Source organism: Botryllus schlosseri, chromosome 7 (assembly GCF_051294905.1).
Source record: "Botryllus schlosseri isolate E-star chromosome 7, Bs_hap1, whole genome shotgun sequence".
In the NCBI taxonomy this organism is placed as follows: Eukaryota; Metazoa; Chordata; class Ascidiacea; order Stolidobranchia; family Styelidae; genus Botryllus; species Botryllus schlosseri.
The window spans coordinates 17,603,179-17,622,324 of record NC_137242.1 but is presented as its reverse complement, the minus strand read 5'-3'; the positions used below and the strand labels follow the sequence as shown (position 1 = coordinate 17,622,324).

The window sequence follows — 19,146 nt, the reverse complement described above, 5'->3', positions numbered from 1 at the left end:
CGCAGAGACCGTGTCAGCACTGCGCACGTGCGTAGCTTAGAGGGAACATTGCACCTCACTGAGCTCTACCGGTAAATCTGGTAACGTGAGCAGAGAGGACAAGGAATTGATAGCAATATATATGCAATTTCCTATCTTACCGACCGATTTTATCATGAATTATCGAAGGTTTTTGCGCTTCGCACTGGCTCGCTAACAGTATACAACTGATTTCGTGGCAAAAGCGAACAACGTGATGGGGGCGGTCGGTTTATCACCCTATGGGAGCCCAAGATCCAAGTTTTTTCGGTGGGCCTAACGAAGTGCCGTTTCGTTCCTGCCAACGGGTATAAGCCCGAAGATGTATAATTATTATTGAGGTGTCGTACCTTTTCAATCACATATCACTCAGCTCTGCCGGTAAATCTGTTTACGTGAGAAGAGAGAGCATAAAAATTGATATCAATATACATGCAATTCCCGATTATATTGACCAATTCAATCATTAATTATTGAAACTTTTCGCGCTTCGCGCGTCTAGATGATAATATCTGGCTCAGTAAATGGACAGTGGACACCCAATGTAGATGACTAGTATCAGCAAATAGCGGATAGCAGAAGGGGGTCTGCGGGTGAAGCCCCCCGGAAGTTTGGTGTATCACCCGATGGGGGCCCAAGACCAACGTTTTTGGGGGGCTGACGAAGTATTGTTACGTCCCTAGTAACGAATTAATTGTACCTACGGCTACGGGCACGCCCAAATATGTTTAATTATTAATTACGTGCCCTTTATATTCCCATACAACAGCTCACTCAGCGCTACTGGTAAATCTGATTTCGTGGGCTGAGAGGATAAAAAGTTTATAGTGGCTTATATATGTTACTACCACCTATTCCTTCATGCATTATAGAAAATTTTGGTACCTAGGGCGACCAGGCCACACAAACTTTGCTGACCATCGAAATCACGCTACGCGGTTCTTGGGGGCAAAGCCCTCAAAAGTTTGGTTTATAACGCTATGGGTGTGCAAGGCAATCGTTTTTAGGGGGTTGACGAAGTGCTGTTACGGCTCTCCCTCTTACTCGTTGTCTTTATTACATTCCTTAAAATATGAGGTTGGGGGGCGCTGGAGCACGATAATTTTTGAAAGGGGGCGCTTGAGGAAAAAAGGTTAAGAACCACTGGTCTACACGATGACCCAGTCGTTTGTACATCGTGCATTCCATTTTTGCATTCGGGCATTCATTTACAATATGTCCCGTCAGATTGCAGTTGTAACATCTCTTCTGATAAGCGTCTTCAGCTGTTCTGATAAGTAGGGCGTTTTTTTTGACATGTCAAAATTTGTCAAAATTTTGTCAAAATTGTAGCGTTAGGCCAAAATTGTTCATAAAGTCAAATTTTTTTGACATCTGCATTTCGTTTGCATCGTAGATTTTGCACTGTCGGTGGGCTTATCATTTGATATTTTACAGCTTGCAGCCTACTTTATAGGCCTACCGTTGTAAACGGCTAATTGTCTGCTCATTGCGAATCATAAATGGTCAAATAAAACAAATAGGTAGACATGGTGTTATATTTTAACGTATCGCAATATCCTACCTGAAGAAAGACTTCTTCGTCTTCTTGGGCATTGTATCATTCTTATATTAAGAAGCGCACGATGAAAGATTGTGATGTAGACAACATTGTCAGAATGAAGTGACACGGTGTGTCTCTCCGGCAGTGTACGCAAAACTTGAGGGTTGTCAGCCAACAACTGCTGCTGTTGAACGTTCCTTCTCCATTCTTGGCAAGGTAATTCTTTGTAAGGATCTGCACTTTCTACCCAAGAATGTAGGATAGTACTCGTTGTACTACAAATTTTTTAAATTATTTCTGCCATAATACGTATTGTAACCACTGGAATTCTTCATAGGGCCAGATTTCGTTAAAATATTGTGTTTTTTTCATGTAAAAAGTTACCTGTTTCTAAGTCAAAAACGTTTTTTCAGGCCAAACTACTTCGTTAGGACAGTCAGTTCCAACCAGAAATGAAGATAAGTGGTACAATTTTACCATTATCTGGGGAAACGCCTAATTTGCATACGTTAGGTCAAAATTTGGTCAAAATGGGGCTTTTCCACTTCATTTTGAACACGCGGTGGCGACAAAGGTAACTCGACCCAAATCTGTTTTGTTGCTATCCCAGCAAACACGAGATATATTTCTGACATGTTGAGATATCTTTTTCTTGTCCTAATTTTGTCCAAATTATATCTTGTGCTGAAACATATCATAAATATATCTCGCTGATATGTCCCAGATTATATATTTCTGTATATATCAATAAGATATAAATTGTATATATCATTTGTATCGCGCCGTACGTATATGCTATATCTCGAAAATACATGAGGGCTGTGAAATTCAATTTGGCTAGTGATGTATAGATTTCAGCTTATCAAAGCATTTCAAGGGTTATAGATCAAATGAAAGTCATCACTTGACTCAGGATTATTTATCGTCATGCGACATAACCGGAATATATCAAATCCCCGGTCGACGTTTCGGACTTTTACTTGTTACTACTCATGTGGCGAACATTCGCAATCCTTGAAAGATATGTGAACAGCGTTTCTCGGACGCCATGTTTGAATGGATTACTGTTTTTCAACTGCATTGCGCAGTGCACTGCACACATTCCACGGGTTCAAGTATCCGACAGGATTGGTTGAGATCGAAAAAGTTTCAATGCAGCAGCAAAAAATATTGTTATTTTATTCATATCATTAAAATTATTTTGGCTCGAAGCTTTTCGACGCAGCAGCGAACGTCAAAATGTATGAAGAATTTTGTCTTTGTGCTGTAATAATGACAAGTACACATAGAGTCAGGATTGGTTGAAAATGAACGAAAAAGTTCGGGTCAGGGGTCACGTGATTCAAGGTTCCGTCAGGAGGATTGCTCGAGAAGACAAGCCACTTCCCTCAGCGAGGAAAATCGCTTTTACGGAGGGCTTTGAACCTGCACGTTCCGTAGGGCTTTAGACTTGAGTGCGTAATGAATTTACCGTTTGTTGTTAAAATTGCCATATTGCCTGTCATTTAATGTACTGTTTGATTGTTTTCTTTGTGTTTGCAGATTCCTATCACTATCTATAGCTTTTCTGAATCCGCAGTAATATGCAGTCAGACAAAAGATGAATATGCTGCTGTACTGTTTGTGGAGGAGGAAGAATCGGTTGCTGTATAACATAGGGGCTAGAAAGCCAATGTGGAGGTGAGATCATTCATTCACTCCTTACTGATATGTTAGCTACCGGTAATTGATTGTGAATTGTGTAAAACTGTTTGCATATATTCAGGAAGTATCGGTATTGCATTGCTTGTGGCTAAAAATGGGACACTGTAAAACCCGCAAAACTCGCAAAAACAAGGCATATTCAGGTAATTGTAGGTATCTTTTACAATATTGTCGCTGTAGGCCTCAAGATATCATCGATTAGTTATGGAATTTAAGTGCTGGTAACTATACAGCAGGGTTTTGCAGTTGGCTACGAGGGTTTTGCGGTTGTCCAGAAGGGTTTTGGTGGAACCTTAACAGGGTGTTGCGGGTCATTAGCCAATATGGAATCGGTGTCTCGTGCACACCAAAGATTCTACTGACTGCACACAGGTGTGACGCCGAGAACCGCCTTGGCACACCAAAGATATTGCGCTAAACGTACCGGGATTCCAACCTGGGTCATTAGCAGGGTTTTGCCGTTGTCTAAAAGAGTTTTGCGGGTGGAAATAGGGTTTTGCGGTTGTCTAAGATAGTTTTGCTGGTGAAAATAGGGTTTTGCGGTTGCTTAAGAAACCTATACAACCGCAAAACTCTCTTGGAAAACCGCAAAACTCTATAGTAGTCAACCGCAAAACCCCATTTTTCACCTGCAGAACTCTCTTAGACAACCACAAAACCCTTCTGGACAACCGCAAAACCCTCGCAGCCAACTGCAATACCCTGCTAGTCACCCGCAAAACCCTGCTGTATAGTTACCGGCAGTTAATTCAATAACTAATCCATGATATCTTTGAGGCCTACAGCGACAATATTGTAAAAGATACCTACAATTACCTGAATAGGCCTTGCTTTTGCGAGTTTTGCGGGTTTTACAGTGTCCCGCTAAAAATACCAATACTAAGACAAGAAGAGGAAGTCCCAATAACATATGATAGCAATTGGTCCCTGTACAAAATACAAATGATATGCTCAGTAACGGAACTTAGAATTCGCAAATGCACATTGCAGAATTATCAGCACAATCTTCATCATCCATCTGTTTTAGATGAATGAAATGTGGTTTTGAAGTATATGGTGCGAGCTGCGGAGAGTAGTGGCATGCCTTTGGATGTTTAAAGATGGAGCAGAATGACCAAAACGAAAACGTCAGCCAAACAAAAAAATTTTGGATACTTCTGTGTCAACAAATGGTAACCTTTTACTGCGTCTGGTATGTTATACACGTAGAATATATAAACAAGCAAAATTTTCATACTTTCTAGATGGGGCCAGTATTGCAAGGAGACGTATGCAGACACCAGACATGCCAAATTCAAGAATGCCATCATCAAGTTTTGAGAGCGAAAATCATGATCATAACATGGAAAGTAGCAGCCAGCTGCAGGAACTACCCCAGGCAGTAAGTTCCTAGCAATATGATTTCTTCTCGAATTTGAGTACGGTAATTCATGGTAATTCTGTATTTAAGATGCTCCTTCATTTGAAAGTATTGTTGACTTAGAAAACTTTGAACGTCAGGAATGTGCTGGCCTATTACAGAGCATTGGTAAGCTTCTCGCATATGGTCAAACTGGCTATCTTGTAATCAAATCTATTTTTAGCTGCTCTGTATTGTACATCCACACCTGCAAAGCTGTGCGATATCGAATCTTCTAGTTCGTCCGTAGACAATTGCGACGTTTCGTTACCTGAAGTTATGAAGTTGGAGCTGAACCAGATGATGGATCTCATGGAAGGTCATATGAACAACGACATCACGACAGTTGCCCACTATTGCTGAAAGATGTTATTGAAGATCCGTGTCAAACCTTGTCTCAACTGTAACGCCTAGAAGACGACTTGAACAGGGGCAATTACAAGACGTCTGAACTGGTATGTTTTTGTTCCTCATTTGAATGAAGCGCTTGTTCGTCCAAATCATGCCCTAAGTGCTAGCGTTATTAGTAGGGCAAGTTTTTTCAACTTTTTCAACTTTTTTTTACAGTTCCGGCAGCTTCCTAAATACTCGTAAGATATGTAGAATGCTGTTTCAAGCTGTTTGAAGGAATCTTATAGTGTAACGTTTTGCAACTGTTGTCCATTTTCTTCTTGCAACATTTTGCAACGTTCTCGATTTTACATGAAAGTATTTTCGATTCTGGTGAAATACACGGCCAAATTTGACTGAAACACTGTAAATCAGCACCGAAGTAAGGCTTTTACGGGTATTTCGGGAGCTGAACCGGAAATTGACCTTTTTTTTAGTCAATCTGGGAAGTTGACCTTTTTTTTAGTCAACCGAGCAAAATGTGGTCAAAATGGTCTGTGGACATATGAGCATGCGACATTACAGCATGCGGCACATGAGCATGTGGGTTAAATTACAGGTTAGGGGTAGGTTAGGGTTGGGTTAGGGCTAGAATTTAGGTTAGGATATAAATAAGGGTTAATTTCAGGACTATGTTTCGGTTTGGGGTTAGTTTTTGGGTTATACAGTCACATGCTGAAGTGACGCATGGTGATGTGTTCCATGCTGAACTGTCGTTTTCCATTGAGTCGCATGCTCATATGTCGGGCAACCGGTCAAAATGCAACTTCTGCAACTTTTTTCAAAAATAAATGCAACTTTCCACGAATTTAACTGCAACAAAAACTTGCCCTAGTTATTAGTATGGCTTTTACCAAGAACACATCAGAAGTTATTGATCATTCTACCACAAACGTAAAAGTCAGTACCGTACTTGTACCACTGATTTACAATCAAGAGTTGGTTCCTTCTGCCTTGGTGTGTACGTTATCAAAGTCGTTGGTTGTGTCAACAGGAGTTTCTGCGTAATCTAAATATAGTACGTTGATCCCAAATCATTAGCTCGATCAAGCTCGATTATTCTACCGTTTTTTGCGGTGACATCATATATTTGGTGATAAAGACCTGCTGAACTAGAAGCATGTACCAGTCAAAAATATTTGTTTTGAATATAATGTGAATATAGTATTGATGGTATATTGAAATTTGATACCTCAGAGTCTCGTTAACATTATTTTCGAAATATATCAACTCAATGATACTTCGTCGTTGTCTGATAATGTCTTGTAATACCATGACTGAACACATCTTCGAAGTATATTTTCTTTTCAGGAGCATGTAGATTGGCTCATCCTGACATTGCCAATCCAGAAAAACGAATAAAAGACCAAGTTGCACCATATGTCACTTTTATCGGATCTTGCAAGGTGATTTTGTTAATGAGTTTGGTGCCGGTGTGATATCTGTACAATTTATGGTATTATTTGAGTGTCAGTGAATTGTTGCTACTGCACATCTTCAGTTCACTGTATTTACTGTGCAGTACATGGAATAAGCAAAAATTACCACTCCAGCCTCTAACAAGCAACTGAAAATTTTCATAAGGAACAGTCTTAACCCCGTGCTCAAACTAGGCTTTCAAAACCATTTACTAGAATGACCACTTTATGACGCCAATGGAGTGAGAATCTCCTCGACTAAGGACAAGCCTCATTCTACAGGTTCTGGTTTCATATCTTGACTTTACAATGGCTGCAGTGTAAGCCAGTGGTTCTCAAACATCATTTTCACCTTACACGGGCTAGAATGAGTTGAGCAATAAAATTTACTAAAAGATCTCGCATTTCCCTCCAATCGACCCTTTCGTTACCTCCGATATATCTAGAATTCACACCCACGATACCGCCCACTTTTGGAATCACTGGTTTTAGTTCAGGGTAAACAGCAGGATGATCGTCCTACTTTTGAAAGAGGGTTTGAAATCTTTTAATGTATGCAACTTGAGAGGATCCACTTTACTCGTTATATTCCACTGATAATAATCAATTGTAGTAATAATCTACTCGTTCATGTTATAGGCTGATTACGATTATGAAGAAGAAAGAAGCACTCCCGTCATCGTGGAGTCTGAAGACGCAGATACTTGAGGACATTTCGCGATATTCACAGCAGACTTGGACAACTAGATAATTCTAGTTGTGTAATTTCAGTAATTGGAGTGAGATGCTGGTTATCTAATTTCTAAAATATTTATTTGCTCAATTCTACTCTAATTTGTGGAATGATCTTATTTGATTCTAATCGAATTTCTGATTTTCTTGAAACTGAGACAGGAGATTTGATATCAACTGAACTTGTTGAATTTCCGTAATTACAATCTAATTTAAAAAAGCTGAAAATTGTCTAGTTGTGCAACTCCGCACTAATTCAATCGATTTTACTCACTTGCCAAGTGTTTTTTTACTCAGTGCAAGCGCTGACTCCCAAACAAATAATGCATTGCTAGCCAAATAAACCCGAATACCTCCCGTTGACATTCGTCAGCAAGTAGTAGAGAATTGAAAAGAACCTGTTGATAGTATCACCAAACATGACGTCACTGGCGTGGATCACCCTGATTATTCAAAATTTCATGCCGATGACTTCATATTTGGTGATAGGATCAACAAGTTCTACTCTCTACTAGTTGCTGACGAATGTCACCTGGAAGTACTCGGGTCCATTCCAACACATCACTCGTCTAAAAATCAACACTTGAACTATGTAAAAAAGCACTTCGCAAGTAAATATCTTCTGACTAGTGTCGGCTGCAAATATACGGGTTTATTTCAATATGAATATATAATCCAATTGTATATTGAGGCTCCGTGCCTCCGATGTATTGATTGCTTGGTTCAGTTTCTTGCTTATTGTTTAATACAGAACGTAAAGTAATGCATGATTTGTAAAATTAATGGTTAGTTTGCTTTCATGTGAAGTGCAGGATGTAACCGACGACAGTTCAGGGCCAGCTAGAATCAAGTTTTGTGAAAGGATGGGAATTGATATATTTTTAGAACATATACAATAGATATCTTCTCAGGATATCTTTTAGACATCTGATTTGAATATCATATAGATATCTTAATGTGTCGACAGATTTATATATATAATACATATTATTAGGATATATTTTGAACACGTGAGAGATATAATATGTATATCTATAACATATCTTGTGTTTGCTGGGTATATACTTTACTATGGGAGTGGACTGAACATGGACCTAATTTCGTCTCTTGACGTACAACGAGGATGGTGAAAGTATCCATATCAACTTAAATCATCCTTATGGATATCAAATAGCTGTTAGCCGACATAAATGATGCTATTTCTTGGCGTCTTGTCCTCGTGATGGAAGTGCTGAAATTATGATTATATCCTTATCACCAACTGCAATGTTCTATCATTATTATTTTCGCCATTTAGCGGCCAAAACTACACGAGATTGGGACTGGATTCAACACAAACCCTTTCTAGATATATTATTGACCTTGACCAAATAGCTGTCTGGTTGAAAGACTTCATGTCATTCCAATACCTTCCTATTCTTTGATCTTATCACTATCTGTTGGTGTTTTTAAATGATAAAATACTAATAATACCAACTAGACCTCATCCTCTCTGATCATTGACAATTGAACGATGTCGACGAAACCGTATTTACTATATTGTTCGGCTATATCCTCCTCTTTAGATTCGCATGGTATTCCTTTTACAATGAGGTGTGTCGTTGGACGTCGTGGAAGTTCGAAAGTTATATTGCGGAATTTTGCTTCATTAGCGTTTTGTCTTATCTGGTAGTACAATTCATCTCTCTCATTTCTTTCCATTGGTTTCTGTGATCAAATTCATAATCCACATTCATTTCCCCAGCTCATATAAGCCTGCAATGCGTTGGTAGTATTTAATTGTGATGCTGTTGCGTGGTAATTCTTCAATTATTGTAACGACCTGAATGTCTTCATTTCCCTTTATATAGAAGGTATTTTGTCTGGTATGGTTGAACATCGGTGTTTCCTGATTGGTTTTTCTCTGTACTGTTGTATTCTCAGCGCTTTCCGTTACCGGTGCATATGATACCTGTGTAGCATTTCTTTGTGCTTCGGTATCGTCAACGTTGTACGTCTCCATGGCCGTCGCCATTGTTAATCGGATAGTTCCTGAATTGTTACATCGTATATCCGGCTATCCAGTATATCCATGATCAAGTATATATCGAGTATATCCTGTATATATCCTATAATATCTCGTCCTTTCTCTGCTCCCGGGCTCCGTATCCTTGCTCCGGCTCCGGTTCCAGAGTCTCAGTTGTTGTAACGCATGACCGACTGACATGTAAACACAAACAAAAATCTAAATACGTGGAAAGCAGTTCGGGTCGATTATATTGTGAAGTGAGCTTTTACCAGCAGACTAGAAGTGAGAAGAGTAAAAACTCGCAGCCGCTCCTTTCATTATACTCCTGGTATTCGTCCTTTATCGGGTCTTTCTCCGGGTTGTTTTGTGTAAAGACACCATAAAAACAGTGAGACAGTGGCCTGTGGGGAGGATTGGACTGCGGAAAACAGGGAAAGGAGCTCTCTACTCAAGCCTGAGCGTGCTACAGCCTATAGACTTTGGGCTCAGTCAGTGACTGTAGATTAACCAATTGGGTAATTTTATAGCTAGCGACCCAAGCGCAAAATGTAACCAACTCCCCTGCCTATCAATATGATAGGCTATCATGACTATATTTGATATGGCTAAGACAAGAAGTCGCACTGTCATTCTTCGTTTCAATATTTAGAATTGCGTTGAAATACAACTGTACAAATAGTGGAAGATACACCAGAAAAAGAACATATTCTGGAAAATATTTCTATTACTGACAAGTAAAGTCCAGTATGTCTGTGTTTGTAACAGTCGGAACAACATCCTTCAACGAACTAATAGCACACGTATTTTCGAAAGATATCCTCACGGTAGGTTGACTAAAACTAAATTCGATCTAGTTTGGACAATTCAGCCAGCAATGCAATCCCAGGATGCAATCACAAATACTTTTGTGTAACCCTATCACAAAAAATGCCTTGTTTTTAACTAATTGCTCATTTCGGAGTATCACTGTGTGAATATAATTCAGTAGTAGCCTAAACCTCAGGTTATAGTATACTTATGCTTATGGTATCGTGTAGGTATAGATCTCAAGATATATTAACACTTATACGGCATAATCAGTTACATTAAAATGCTTTTACTTGGTTAGCACTAAATTTCACTATTTAAATGCAATCGTCGCTCCCTTTGGTCTTAGATGTCATATATACTATAGAATGCCAGACTGGAAACAGTGGTTGTTTTCGGCAATAAGTTGCGCGTGGCAGAAGGTTTTCCTGCACAGAATAATTAAGTAGTCAAACAGAAAGTTTCGTGTGACGTTGCCAACAATTCAAATCTGGCTAGAATGAATAGCAGTATATAAAATAACAGACTGATGTAGCTTCACGTGACAAATCATATATTTGGATTGCTCCATGTGTTAGTTTTTTCCCAATGTTAATATTCGCATGTGCTGGTAGACGAGAATAGGTTAATTTCCTGCTCAGGTAGGCCTATGTTTTTCCAGTAGCCTATGATCTGCTATTTTTCAGTCATCAATACACCAATTTCGAATTTGTTGTTTTCTTCTAGATGTTGGAGGACCTCGGGTACACAAAAGTTACTGCGCAGTACGGACGAGGGACAGATGCATATCACTTTGATGCAGAAACAGGGCTCACCATTGAATCGTTTGCCTTTAAACCTTCTTTGCAACCATACATGAATGAATCCAACCTCATCATCAGCCATGCAGGTAGCATATAATTTGTGTAATTTGCCAATTATGATGATTTATCAGATATGGAATACATCGTAGATGCTCAATTTATGAGCATGAATTGGGAGTAACAATTTTAGAGGCAAATTCTGTCCACCTGGCTTTTCGTCAACTGTTTATTGTGTGTTTTGAGGATTATTGCATCACACCGAGAAGTCATTTATCAGTCTTGAATTCAGACGAGAGCTGGTCAAAAACTTTCTAGTGAGTGAGTGAGTGAACGGAAAATATTTGCCTACTCGGGTTATGAAAATGAATGAGATGCAAATTGCACATTATGCTTGTGAGATGATGCAGTAAAGGGCTTCTTTGTTGGCATACATGTGTTATAAAGTTCTGAAACTATCTAGTTATGTTGAAATCTGGAATTGTGGTCACCAATGCAGATAAACAATTCATGTCTGGCTAAAATTGGTTCCCGTATAGGCTACTTGGTTTAACCATATATGGCAGGGGTGGGTAACCTTTTTGCTATTCACGGCCGCATATCGATTAGGCATGTAGCCGACGGCCGCATTCCAGGCAATGTTCCTTCTAATTTTTGACGAGTCTGCGCGCACTCACCAACTCACTACATGGTCCCTTGGACAACAGCGTATAACGACTAAAATAAGGTCATCAATTCGACTTTGTTGTGCAATTGCGCTCATGCGCAGCTTAGAGGGAACATTGATTCCAGGGCAAAATTCGTAACAAACAAAGTGAATGCCAAATACCAATTTTAAACTGTCCATCAGAGTTGGATCAATTGTAATTTGTAATTGAGCTGAATGTAATTAATTACATTTTTTCATGTAATTATAATTGAAGCATTTCTATTTTGTGTAATTGTAATTGTAATTTGATCAAAATTTTGCTCAATTACAATCTCAATTACATTTTCATGGAAACCTGACAATCACAACATAAAATACTCATTTTATCAATTATTTATTCGTCGCAGCAGTGAAAATCAGGATGACGACGAGGGGCCTTAAGGCCTTAGTAAACAGTCACCATATGTAATAATTAGCCTATTTACATCGGTGTTCTATGCGTGCTGCGTTATAGCTAGATAATTCAGTCACGCTAAACTGCTTACCATACTTCAGTAGCAACAGAAAACTTTGTGAATTACAATATAGGCTAAACCAGTGGTTCTCAAACTGGGGGCGTGCCCCCTTGGGCGGCGTGAAAGCATCTGAACGGGGCGCGACGCTCCAGTGAACTGAAATCTTTTCCGCGCTTGGCCCGATTCACCTCCGTTTTATGGTTATTGCTCGGTGTATAGGCTGAATTTCGTCTTGGAGAATTCTCTCATCAACAGTCTTAACCTTCCATACCATCAAACTGTATGTAAGGATTGCTAACTTTCTGGTTTCATTGTGTGCTATGACGATAAGGGGGGTACGAAATATTAACTGTCATAAAGGGGGGCGTGTCTAAAAAAGTAAGAGAACCAGTGGGCTAAACTAAATCTTCATATTTCAAAAATGGATGAACAGCATATAAACTCTTCTGAAACCTGTGCTGAACCATTTCCTACACCGCGGTCAAAGTTTTTATAATCTCTGACCAGTACCGAGGCTTGTTGCAACAATAGCAAAAAAAATCAGGTTTCCAACCAAGGCTTCATCAAACTTGATCACGCATTTGTAGAGATGTTATCTCAATCTTACCTCCAATCTTGGCCAAATTTACTGGGGCCAGAAACTTTTCACACCCTAATGTTCATCAAATGCAATCTAACAGTTTCCGAGCAAGTGAAAATTTAAATGCGAAGCAAAATATTGTAATTCTTAGTTATCATGAGGTTCTTTCCTTCTGCATTTATTTTAATTTTACGCACCTTATCGGTATCATCCTTATCGCTGACGCCTTACCAATTACATTTCATTATCCTTGACTCAGCTCTGAGTAGCCTAATCGTTTGATTACATTTCGCTAACTGTCCTGTAGCCTATTCGCTGTTAGTCGCTCAAACCTTTGATTCTTAACAGTCGCTTGAAATATTTTTCTGTGCTTGTAGTTTTCAGTACTCATGATTAGGAATAGTTCGAATACGTTCGAGTTTTTTTTTAATTAAAGGGTATTCTACATATCAGGAATATGAAACATGAATAGCTTGAGATTGTTGCTAATTACGTTGCTACGGTTGTCAAAGAACACCTCTTTACTGAATCAATTACCTGTTTAAAAGTAATTGTAATTGTAATTATAATTGTAATTAATTACATGTTTAACAGTAATTGTAGTTGTAATTGTAATTTGATATTTTTAGCATTGAGTAATTGTAATTGTAATGTAATTGAAACATGCAAGGAAGTAATTGTAATTATAATTGAATTAAAATATGGTAATTGATCCAACTCTACTGTCCATGTCCATTTTTGGTGAGCTCCAGACTAATCTACTCATATCGGCTTACTATACGCACCGAAATCGCGAGTGGTCATATTATGAATAGACTCTTGGATTTGTCATGGTCGCGTAAAGCGCAAAAATATTTCAGATTCACGAATGAATTTTGTCATCAATATTAGTAGTTTCACATATTCCTATCAAACATTTATCCTTTCGCAGCTCATGTGATCAGATTCCCCGGTAGAGTTGATGGTGTTTTTCAAAATTTATGGCAATTTATGAATAATGATGTATCTTCGGTTGGGCTAATAGTAATTAGTCACTTTGTTGCATGTTGTTATTTCTTGCCCTCCCATCAGGAATGACGGTACAATGAAAAGATATTGAAGTCGCCGAAACGCACCAGAAACAAATTTTTTTGTGTGATAGGCACGATTCCAAGTTGGTATTTCTTTATATGGCACGCATCATTTTTGTCTGCTGTTCACATTGGTACCGGTACTGCGGTGCTCAGATTGCAAAAGGCGCTACCAGTCCTACCACAATATGAGCGAAATATGAATGACACATTGAATCGCGCGCAGCGCAAAGAAAATTTCAAGGTTAATTACAATCTCTCATAAATTCGGGAGTCAATTCGTGAATTAAATCTTCATGTAGACGACGCATATTAATTGAATTAAGTGTCCACGGCCGCACAAATTTTCTTCTACGTCCACAGGTTGGCCTCCTGATATATCGCTACCATAAAAATCTGGCTTCACAAAAGCATAAAGTCAGAGAAGGTCGACTGCTATTTGCGTTGCGACTTTTTTAAGGTCGTTGATAATATTTAATATTCAAGATCACTCTTCGACTGAGCGTAAGTTAGGCCTACACATTACACAATTGCCAAATGTCTCTGGTCAAAACCAAATTTCCTTCGAAATGCTCATGAATTATCATGACAAGCATCGCTTGTATTTAATAACAAAGCCAATTTTATACAATAACATGAGTTAACCAAATGCAATACCATTAGGCCTATCTCATGTTCTGATCATCAAAATTTAGCGTCTGAGTTTTCTTCATACCCACATAGCCTAGTCTATATCTCTTCCTCTGATTGAATCTGTCGTTATTAAATTTATATTTATACGATTGGTAATTAAAGCTCCATAATGTTATTTTTTAAAACTACTGTTTTACGGAACAATATACCGTATATTGAATCTAACAGATAAATTTATGACCTTGGAAGCCGGATGGATAAACGCTTGACTTCATAACTATCTGGTGTAAGTTACACTTTGTGAATTTGACTAATTACTATCGTAGGATGATTGATAAGCTCCTGTAGGCTTACTCTACTCAGTACTCACCCTACTTGGGGTTGGGAACAACTGATCAATAATACCATATATCAATCCATATTAGGTCGAAAGAGTGCTGTCATTATAATGTTATGGTATTTGGCTTTGGTTAGTGAACTTTAACTATTTACGCAACTTCATGTACAAATATTCTCTTCTATATGTTCAGGAGCGGGAAGTTGTTTAGAAGCACTCACAGCCGGTAAAAAGCTTATTGTCGTCGTGAATGAAAATCTCATGGATAACCACCAGCTGGAATTGGCTCAAAAGCTTTACGAAGATAAGCATCTGCTATACTGCACAGTCAAGTGAGTGTCGGTATTTGTCAGTATAATTTGTGACTTGCGCCAGCGCTGAAGGAAAGTAATTTCCAGATGTGGTCAGTAACAAAGTAATTGTTCTTTTTTGAAGCACTGGAGTCAGTTAAATGAGTGTTGTCTGATTTAGTATTTAGATAAGCTGTTATGTTTGAGACACTTCTATTTCAACAGATGCCAAGCTAATTTATATAGATTTTGGCTAATGTCGAGTATTGTAATTTGTATGCATAGGGTGTCCACTGTCCATTTGTCCTCCGGGGACTCCGAAATGTCCTCCTTTTCGGGATTTTGTCCTCCTTTATCGCTTTGACAGCCATGCTAAGGGACACTGGACAGGCAAAAACAATAAAACGCCATAAATGACACGAAATCTGCAATGCGGGGCGCGTCTTTCGGGAGTAGGCCCGGAAAAATGACCTTATTTTAAATGTTAGTCAACACCACAGCAGTATTATTATAAAGTGGGTCATTCGAGATTCTAATCGGGAAAATGTCCTTCTTTTTAGTCAGCACAACATAATTTCCAGGCTTGTAGTGAATTCACAAAGCACCAAGCCACAAGTCAATCTTTATTTTATAGTTTTGACTCGAGTCAAGTCGAGTCATTTTCAATCACCACCGAGTCAAGTCAGAGTCCAAGTCCAAGTCTGCGAGCAGAGGGTCAAGTCCGAGTCATGGTATTTTGACTCGAATCCAAGTCATTGTGTTGGCTGCTCAGTTTCCAGTTAAAGTCTTGTTAAACTCACTTTCTATAACTCTGTTTGGTGATATCGAATGGCTGGCATGTATAGTATACTAAGTAAGTAAGTATGTTTAACACCCATGGTGTACGGAGTTAACAAATTATATATTCCAAAGTAGCACCTATTTCCATCGTCATTCGTTGTTTTGCGTTTATCACAAATAGGCTATGCATCATGCAATTTCTAAGCCATCACTGGTGATTGTTGAACACAATTCTGTGACGCCATGTCCCAATCAAAATCTTCAAACTACTCACTTGGAGTAGGCGTACTTCTCAGACCTGACCTGTCCTATTCTGCCTCAATTGAAGTAGTCTCGTCGAGCTCTGAAAATCACTACTTCGAGTTGAGTAGCATTGATCACTACTTGATCTCCTCTGTTAATTTCAGGGATTTGGGCAAGACTTTGCAGAGGTTGAAAGACGAAGAATTTTTGCCATTTCCCGCAGCGCAGACCAATCGCTTCAGAGACCACCTGGACGACTACTTTGGGCTGACCATGAAGTCTTAACCCAGGATTACATTGGACACCAGGCTGTCTAGTTGATGAGACAAGAGGTGTCCGGTTCCCCTCAAATTAGAGATTTTCACGTTGTGGCATCCTGTTTTGTGTGGGATGCCTACTCCGCGATATAACTGGAACTTCATGCACTCGTTGTCAAGACGTTATCATGCTGGCCATTGTGATGTTTACCTTGTATATGAATTGTTTTCGAACACACGATTGAAGGGGATTTGCGAGATATTTTTCACTGCGCAAGATTTCAGGATTACCGAAGTAGCCCCATTGACGATTGGTGTGTGATTAAATTGTATCTTGCTTATGTGTAGAGAGGCTGTGTATTGCATCATCAATGTGTTTTTATTTCTGAGGTTCCATATTCTATCCTAAATTTTGGCCGCTAATTTTAGACTGAGCCTATACACTACGGTTACCTACATAGTTTATCAGTTCTACGCACATTTTGGTAATCCAACGCTCTTTTGTATGCATAATTAACTCTATTTTCTAGAGATGGTGTGAACCTCTGAAAGGTTCAGGTTCTGTGTGAACCCGAACGTGAACCTCATGACGTCACGTGACGTCATATTGCATATTTCAACCCTACATATCACTGAAGTGATAGCCTATATCAATGTACATTGTACATTGTACACGATACCTAGCAACGACTCATGCCACAATGTTGAAGTTCATATTGACGTTTTGAATGTCGCCAAATGTATCAACTGGGGCAATCAAATGATATAATAATCCCATAAAATCAATATCTTCCGTCGCTTTGCCAGCAATTTCGACGAGTATTTGCAAGGGAATAAGCTTACGCCTAAACGATCTAGGCCAGACCGCACAATGTATTCGGCGTCTGAGTATTGCTACGTTTACATTGAGCAGAGTGTAAAACGGGTTTCTATACTTGCCACCGATATTACCCCTTTAACAAGTTATACAGCAGTAGCCAACACCCCAATCGCACGGATTTGGTTTTTATGATACAATAAACACATGAAGTCAAGATTGACCCCGTACGCCTGCTAGATTTTTTACATCCGACAATGATATTAATTTCATTGATTGATTGAATAAGCATCATTCGCTATTGATGTTGTGTGATTGTGGGTCCATCTCACAGCAGAGAGTCGCTAAATATTCACAAACGGAAAGTTGGATATTTCGAGCAAGCTTTTGTAACAAAGCAAGTAAAATTTTTGAGATTGTCAAGGTGCACGGTCGTTTGGTGTTGATTTGTTATGATGCCAGCGCCATGCATAGAGTGGCCCGTTGTTGAAATGCAACAAATTTCATACGAAGATGTTATAATGAAGTGAAAATTGTAATATATGAACAAGGCTCGTTTGTGAACGTGAACCTCTAAATTTCTGAGGTTCACGCACAGAACGCGAACGTGAATTTCACGTTCACAATCACACCATCGCTACTATTTTCGTTACTCGATGAAATAAAATTGCCACTCAATCATCTTGCAAAATGCGACAACTTGAATCATACCTTATAGTTCAAAAATTTGATTAGACTTGCCTAGACCCAACTCTAGTCACTTCCAAAAATCAAGTGACTTGATTTTACTCGAGTCAAATGTGCAATGTCTTGTGACTGAAATGTCGTGGCTTGTTCCCAACATTGTATAAATCATGATATGTACGGGTCTTGTGAACACGGTGAACTGATGTTACTCCCTCATCTGCAGGGATGACCGTCGAAGGCAACAATGGATAATAGCCTCCAGATACAAATCGCTTCCTTTTCCTGTGTAAAATCCACTGTCAACTCTGCTCTCATCATGCAATAATGCTACTTCCGTTCTGGTGTGATGTCAATTAAAAACAGGAAAATTCCTTATTCCTCAAATTTGTGATTTTCTTCTCTGACTGTAGTAGTTGCAGAGGTGGTCATTAAGGAAGTACTTCTATTTTTCAATGTACTCAAGTAGTTTTTCACTACTTGCAGTTCTTACTCTGGTAAATCTAATGATATGATTTACTTATCTCTATTTTCAGCTTGTCAAGTAGAAGTATTGTATTCCTCCAATTAGAGAGAGACTGAGGAATTTCGGGCTGTTTCGCCACGGAGTACCAGCAAGAATTTATTTACCGCAAAAGTCATGCAAAGCCCAGAATTTTTGTTGCTCTTCGCGCATAGTAGATATGGAGTGACAAATATGTTTTCACGAAAGCACTGCTCAATATAATTTAGACTAGGGGTGGGTGGCCGACCTTTTCGGCCCCGCATGGGCCACACGAGATTTACGAATCATTGCGCTGGCAACTTGAATGCTGATGACCTTGTTCAGTCGTCCGATAGGAGCTAACCGGATTAGGTAACGGTGAGAACAAGAGTTATATTATGACGCATAAAAATCGACAGCAGTTATGTCATTAAGCGTGAAATCTTTTCAAGTTGAATTAAAATCTCTCGAAGGTTTGGGAACCAATTTGTTATTTCAAATTTCATATTGACGGCCGCCAACACACGCTAATGTGTAGACGGCCGCATATAACTATTGTTTTACGATGGCATACGTCAGCTTCTGCACGTCCGCAGGTTGGCCGTCCCTGGCCTAACCGAAATAAGGTTGAGCAAGGCTGTAACGTATAGGAAATGCTAATCAGGGCTTGAAGTCCACCATCTAACACAGTTATTCTCAAACTCGACCCCCGATATCTTTGGCTGCGCCCCTGTAATTATAAGCACTGCGCTATATATATATAAGGATCTCGCAGAAAGTACTGATTCAAAGTGTCTGAGCTATCGCGACATGTAGACAGATATCGGAAGCGGAGCACATGTTATAACTCAATCCTGTTCAACTCCAAAAGACATCAATAACCAGAGGTGGTCAGTATCGAAGTACTTCTACTTTTTCGTAGTACTCAAGTAGTTTTCCGCTACTTGCGGTACTTACTCAAGTAAATCTGATTTTCACAACTTGTACT

General features: G+C 39.1%; 2 protein-coding genes and 1 long non-coding RNA gene across 5 annotated transcripts in view; 2 read left to right on the top strand and 1 right to left on the bottom strand.

The window, feature by feature from the left end:
- Positions 1–19,146, bottom strand: part of LOC145442933 (uncharacterized) — a 356,044-nt gene that overhangs the window by 220,116 nt on the left and 116,782 nt on the right. The gene's annotated exons all lie outside the window — the stretch shown is intronic.
- On the top strand, positions 3,173–5,446 carry LOC145443644 (uncharacterized). The gene is made up of 4 exons (XR_013916499.1): positions 3,173–3,241; positions 4,293–4,646; positions 4,716–4,793; positions 4,849–5,446. It is a non-coding gene; the product is annotated as an uncharacterized LOC145443644 (long non-coding RNA).
- LOC145443166 (UDP-N-acetylglucosamine transferase subunit ALG13-like) lies at positions 9,505–18,061 on the top strand. The gene is made up of 4 exons (XM_080321155.1): positions 9,505–10,036; positions 10,746–10,908; positions 14,797–14,935; positions 16,081–18,061. The coding sequence occupies exons 1-4, from the start codon at positions 9,959–9,961 to the stop codon at positions 16,199–16,201; spliced, it is 501 nt and encodes a 166-aa protein (XP_080177281.1). The 5' UTR covers positions 9,505–9,958; the 3' UTR covers positions 16,202–18,061.

Excerpts from the sequence above, each read along its gene's own strand:
- LOC145443166 (XM_080321155.1), top strand. The coding sequence starts at position 9,959 with ATGTCTGTGTTTGTAACAGTCGGAACAACATCCTTCAACGAACTAATA. Across the intron at positions 10,037-10,745 it reads TTTCGAAAGATATCCTCACG|ATGTTGGAGGACCTCGGGTA; the intron begins GTAGGTTGACTA and ends GTTTTCTTCTAG. Across the intron at positions 14,936-16,080 it reads CTGCTATACTGCACAGTCAA|GGATTTGGGCAAGACTTTGC; the intron begins GTGAGTGTCGGT and ends TGTTAATTTCAG.